Below are 6,609 nucleotides of genomic sequence, written 5' to 3'. Positions count from 1 at the left end.
TTGGGCCCCACACCTCAGGAGGGACATACTGGCACTGGAGCGTGTCCAGCGGAGATTCACATGGATGATCCCTGGAATGGTAGGTCTAACATATGAGGAACAGCTGAGGATCCTGGGATTGTATTCATTGGAGTTTAGAAGATTAAGGAAAGATCTAATAGAAACTTACAAGATAATACATGGATTGGAGAGGGTGGATGCTAGGAAATGGTTTCCTTTAGGCGAGGAGACTAGGACCCGTGGACACAGCCTTAGAATTAGAGGGGGTAAATTCAGAACAGAAATGCGGAGACATTTCTTCAGCCAGAGAGTGGTGGGCCTGTGGAATTCATTGCCGCAGAGTACAGTGGAGAATGGGACGCTAAATGTCTTCAAGGCAGAAATTGATAAATTCTTGATGTTACAAGGAATTAAGGGCTACGGGGAGAATGCGGTTAAGTGGAGTTGAAATGCCCTTCAGCCATGATTGAATGGCGGAATGGACTCGATGGGCCGAATGGCCTTACTCCGCTCCTATGTCTTATGGTCTTATGGCAAACAGCTATGTCAAATAAAATTAAAAGCAGCAAACAAGCTCAATGTTTGTTATCCTTAGGTTTAAACCAATGTGTTTACTATATGGTTGAAATGGCATTAAAGCTTTATTCTCTATTTGCGATAACAACTCATTTTTCTCTATCTCATCTGCAAGACCTCTAAAAAGTACTTTAGAGAGCAAAGTAAAAACAATGCCAGTTAAGAAAAAGGAAACAGTCATAAAGTTTCACGATGAGAAACTGGAGATATAGAAAAACCTATGATGGAGGAGGCCAATCAACCCATTTTGTCCATGTCAGACTATATAACAAGAGGATGAAAACATTTTTAAAAATGCATCTGGTCTCTGCCACATTCCAGGCACTGAATTCCAGACATCCACCACCTGCTGAATAAAAACAAATTCTATTCCCCTCCAAAATTTTGTTGTCCTTGGTTATTAGTTTTACTAATGAAACCAGGTTTATTCTATTCATCCTACAGGTGCTGCACTGGAGGCTGCTACCTAAGAGACCATGGTGGTCGGGGCAAGGTATTGGCATAGATAGAGGATTGGCTGACTGTATAAGGCAAAGAGTAGATATACCATCTTTTTCAGGATGGTAGCTGGTGACTAGCAGATTTCAGCAGAGATCCATGCTGGGTCTACAACTATGTAGAAATCATTAACGTATAATGTTTAAAAAAAAGGAGCTGAGAGCATGGTTGCCTCATATACAGATGACACAAAAGAGAGGTGAAGGGACAAGTAACGTTGAGGAAGTAGGAAGGCTGTAGAATGCAGAGGCTAGGAGAGTTGGCAAAGTTGCAGATGGAATACAATGTGGGAAAGTATGAAGTTATGCACCTTGTAGGAATAATAGAAGTATAAATGATTTTGTAAGTGGGAAAATTTGAAGAAAAAAAAAGATACTTAGGAATTTAAAATCAGGATTCTCTCAAGGTTAATAGACAGGTTCAGTTGGTGGTTAGGAAGGCAAATGAGGAGGAGATGTTGCTATTCTCACTGATTGTGGTCTACAGATCAGGAAGTTGAGGATCCAGTTGAAAAGGGTGGAGCAGAGACTTGGTTCTCAAGAGTGGAGATTTGTTTGGTTAGAATTAGTGTCGAACGCAGTGCTGTAGTCAATGAATAGGAGCCTGGCATTGGTATCCTTGCTTAACAGATGTTCCAGGGAAGAGAGTGTAGGGCCAGAGAGATGGCACCTACCGTGGACCTGTTGTGATAGTAAGCGAATTGCAAGGGATCAAGGAAGGCTGGGAGGCTAAAATTAAATGAGCAATGACTAACCTATCAAAGCAGTTCACAAATTATGGAGGTCAGAGCCACTGAGGATGTAGTTATGGAGGTATGTTAAGTTCTTTGGTACCAGGGTGATGGTGATCTTCTTGAAGCACAGTGACTTCAGATCGTAGTAAGGGGAGGTTAAAAGGTGTCAGCAAGTACTCCTGCCAGTTGGTGCCATTCTGTATAGTAATCTGGTCTCATCAAGTCCAGAAAAAGGGTTCAATCCTGGTTGTGATGGTTTGTTTCTCCCAACACCATTGGCTCTTTTAGTTTTGCCATGATGGGATCTTTGTGCCCACAGTCTGATATTGTCAGTGGTGACAAGAAGGGAGTCTAGAAAATCAAAAACCAGAACTGACTCTTCCAGGGGAAGAAGGGCTAATGCCCGAAACGTCGATTCTCCTGTTCCCTAGATGCTGCCTGACCTGCTGCGCTTTTCCAGCAACACATTTCCATCTCTGATCTCCAGCATCTGCAGACCTCACTTTCTCTTCCAGGGGAAGCACAGGCAGTGAATCCACTAGTGAGAGGCAGCTCAAAGCATCCGCATTGGATGGCATTCCAATTTGTAATTGTATGCACGGAGAATAAAGTGCCTACCACAGCATTCCATTCTTCAAGTAGCCCTAGCAAGAGTTTGTAGCCAGTTACTATTATGAAGTTATGTTAATCAAGATAGTAGTGGTACTTTTTCACACCAAAGATGAAAAACCTTCCCTCTTTATCGAATGCAAAGATGCCCAGGTATCAGCCAAAGTCTAGGAAGCAAACATTATTGGATATTCCTCTGTTGGAATACCAGTGTGCCAACACTACCCCAACCACATACAGGGAGGCACTGCATGTCAGCACCACCTCCCTTGCAATTGCAGTGGGCCAACACCTTCGAAGACAATAGCTGCCTTTTCACTTTCCTAAAGGCTACTTCTTTTCTGTGTGACCATTTCAAAGGCCGACTCGTTTTCAATAGCAGGCATAAGGGTGCCAAGATGGAGGGGAGGTTATATATGAATTTCCTGTAATAATTCACCAACCCAAGGAAAGACCTAACTCCTGTACATACGTGGGAGCTGGGCACTTTGATTGCACTCACTTTATCTTCCAACCAGTGCAACCTAGTCTTGTCGGCTCTCGATGAAAAGGACGTGGTGCTGGAAAAGCACAGTAGGTCAGGCAGCATTTGAGGAGCAGGAGTTGGCATTTTGGGCAAAGCCCTTAGTCACATTCCTGACCTTTTCCAGCACCACACTTTTCCACTCTGACTCTCCAGCACCTGCAGTCCTCACTTTCTCTGTTGACTCTGTAGCCCAAGAGGATCATTTGGAGTAAGTGGAATACACAATTTTTCCTCTTTTAAAGGCACACGACTGCCTGGGAGAAATATTTAAACACGATGTCCAAGTTCCCAAAATGCTGTTTACTCGTCTCCCTGGTTATTAGTACAGCATCCAGATAAATGGCAATCTGGGGTAAACCTTGTAAAATGTTCTCCATCTTCCACTGGAAAAATGTGCAGAATGATGATACCTCAAATGGCAATCTCAATGGTACAAACCCTTATGGGCATTTATTGTGGCATAATTCTGGGAATCCTCATCTAAATGCAATTGCAGGGAAGCATGGCTCACATTCAGTTTTGTGAAGGACAGCTCTCCCCAATGTTTCAAACCTTAGGCACTGCAAGCAAGGATGTCAAGTCATGGTATATTGGCGAGACCAGGCAGATGCTACAACAGCTAAATGGTTGTATAACAAAAAAAAATCGCCAGACAGGAATGTTCCCTCCCAAACGGTGAGCACTCCAGTGGTCAACAACATTCAGCCTCTGATCTCTGGATAAGCTTCCTCCAAGGTGGCCTTTGAGATACAACAACTAGCCAAGTTCCATATGCATGGAGATGGCCTCAACCATGATCTTGGGTTCACGTTGTGCTACATGTAACCCTACCACACTATTCTCCATTTGTAAAATCTTCCTTATTGTCCTGTTTTGACACCATCACCTTGATAAATTGTTATGATCTCTCTACCTTAGGTTGTAGAGTTTTAAAGTACTTGTCAGACCCTCAGCATGTGATTCATACCTGTAATTTTATTCCAGCCATTAGGTTTGTCCCCAGCACCACCTCATTAACATTTTTTGAAATTATCACTGCCTCAATAAATTACATAGTAAGCGAAGGAATGACCTATAATCCAACACTTTTGATCACCTGCAAAGACTTATTATTCAGCCTGTTGACGAGCCAATCTCACTGTTTGCAGGATCTTTTGATCTGCCTATAAACTGTCTGCGTGCTTCTCTTCACCTGGAGGAGAAGGAGTAGCACCCCAAAAACTTGGTGATTTCAAATAAACCTGTTGGAGAAAAACAGGTTTCACGTGACTTTTGACCATTTAATCAGATATTTTTGATTGCTTAGTGACATCAAATTCAGAACCAATTGAGCTGTTCCAAGCCACACATAGGTGGCCTATCAGTTTTTGTCAGGTCTTGCAGGCTTCCTTTGCTGTCTGGAACCAGCATACTGATAGCAATAGCTTGCCAGCTTGTATTTGAAGAACATTTGAGCCATTTGGCCAAGGCTTAGCTTTGTTTTGGGGTTTTACTGTAGGCAGAGCTAGGATATGCTCCATGTGAGGCTCTGCAAGTGCCTTCACTCAAATGGTGTTCCCCAAGCTCAGACAAGTCAGGGTGTCCACTTCCATTAGTATGCACTACAGCTGTCATGCTCCACTTGCTGCATTTTCTACTGGCAAAGCCAGATTGTGGTGCCTGTCAAGTCCAGTTTGGCTTTAGCTAGTAGGTGCTTTTGTGTAGTTACATCAATAATCCCACATACCAAACAAACATCTTTCAGCATCTCAAATCAGGGTTAACCCAGAATCACATGCTTCTGCCAGTCATCTTAACCTTGTCAGAAATCCTGATACAGATTCCCTGGTACTCGAACTATCAAGTAAAACCAATAGAATCTCCGAAGTGGGGAGACTTGGAATCATGATATTCCTTAACTAAACCTGTACTGAAAGGTTCTTGTATCTGGTGTCTTAGGGAAAGTTAGGTTTCTAATAACCAAAAATGCTGTGCCTCCCAAGCAGATGAATTACTCGCTGCTTTTCATCTACATCAATGTCATTTGCCCAGAAAAAAAGTAATGTAATGTATTCTTTCCACATGCTAGGCCCAGTTTCCGACAGCAGGATCAAATTATTCAAGCTTCCCAAATAAAGATATGATGCCAAAAATGCTGACCCCAACTCAAAAGAATGCTGTGAACAATTTCTCTTCAGCTTACTGCTTTCTCCTGTCACCACTGAAATATCCCATCACCATGTCACTTTCACATGTGCACATTACAAGGGCACTGACCAGCCAGCTCAGATATTCCTAGAACAAAAAGACAACCTCCCGTTTGTGCCAGCCAGAGCTCCCTGACTGGCCCAGGTTAACAACTTCAAATCGAAAATCTCAGGTCATTGTGATCCAACGGTCCCTTATTTCAATCACGATGGTCTCCCAGCCTTGAATAGCTGTGTTCCACTGAAATGCTGTTATGTAGAACAATTAATTCCCTATAGATTTGTATGGAAAAATCAGCATAGATTCTGTACAGTCAGATGGGAAGTAGGTGAAAGTGTGGGCTGCTATCTGCAGAAAAGGCACTAGGACAATCTCTGTACACTAATATTGACAACACAGACTAAAGACAAAGTCTTGACTGGAGTCACAAGGTTCTGTGACATCTGAGATTATCTGCAGTCACCAAATCAGCTGGAGAGAGATGAACAATGCGGCTATTACAGCTTCTTTAATCCTTGGAATGTGTGAAGAAACCACATCTCTCAAATGAGGTAACTAGGTCCAACAGCAAGATTAGAAACAGAGAAGCCATTAAGAGTACAAAGTGAGGATATAAAATTATAAAAAGTGTACAGTTGTATCACTCGTACCAATTGTGTGCCCTCCGAGTTTCTTCCAACCTGATCTAACTGTAGACCGTTTCCTCTAAAGCTGTGGTAGAAGGAGCTTATCCTGTAGTTGGCCCTGTTGGCTTGGAAGACTTGGGCATCATTTAGGAGGACCATTTCGACCTACTTGTCTTAGAGGCAGATAATCACCCACCTTGGCTGACTTCGACAGTCTTTGGAATCACAAACAGCTGGGTGGAGGAGAGGTAGGACATCTCTGGAGAGCCCGGTGAAGCAGCTTCTGGAGGGTCTGTCACCCCCTTCCTTTGGGAGCCTGTGAATGGAAGGGCCAGCTCGAGTGGGCTCAAGATCCCTAATCAGTAAATTGTGCACAGTTATGTAAATAAATAAATAAATAAAATCTAATAGTCACAGGGAGAAAGTGAGCACTTCAGATGCTGGAAATCAGAGTCGAAGAGAGTGGTGCTAGAAATGCAAAGCCAGTCAGGCAGCATTCAAGAAGGAGAATCGACGTTAGTGCATCAGGTTCCTGATGAAGAGCTTATGTTGATTCTCCTGCTCCTTGGATGCTGCCTGACTGGCTGTGCTTTTCCAGCACCACACTTCCATTTTGAAGACAGCTTTAGAATGACAAGGATGGAGTCCTGAATAGACATAGGCTTTTTTATTCCTGATGAAGGGCTTTTGCCTGAAATGTCAATTTTACTGCTCCTCAGATGCTGCCTGAACTGCTGTGCTCTTCCAGCACCACTAATCCAGATCCTGAATAGACATATAATATTCAACAGAAACAAAACAGAAATCTAGATACAGGTGGAGGGATAGCATTATTAAGGATGGATTGTGCAACA

At 43.0% G+C, this 6,609-nt stretch overlaps 1 protein-coding gene across 1 annotated transcript in view; it reads right to left on the bottom strand.

Moving 5' to 3' along the window:
* adamtsl2 (ADAMTS-like 2) overlaps positions 1-6,609 on the bottom strand; it is a 251,356-nt gene that overhangs the window by 224,997 nt on the left and 19,750 nt on the right. Inside the window, exon 4 of the mRNA XM_043719728.1 lies at positions 5,952-6,110. Within this exon, the coding sequence (XP_043575663.1) occupies positions 5,952-6,110 (159 nt within the window). The remainder of the gene's footprint in view (positions 1-5,951; positions 6,111-6,609) is intronic.

This window comes from Chiloscyllium plagiosum, chromosome 30 (genome assembly GCF_004010195.1).
Source record: "Chiloscyllium plagiosum isolate BGI_BamShark_2017 chromosome 30, ASM401019v2, whole genome shotgun sequence".
NCBI classification, from domain to species: Eukaryota; Metazoa; Chordata; class Chondrichthyes; order Orectolobiformes; family Hemiscylliidae; genus Chiloscyllium; species Chiloscyllium plagiosum.
This window is presented reverse-complemented; position numbering and strand designations above follow the sequence as displayed.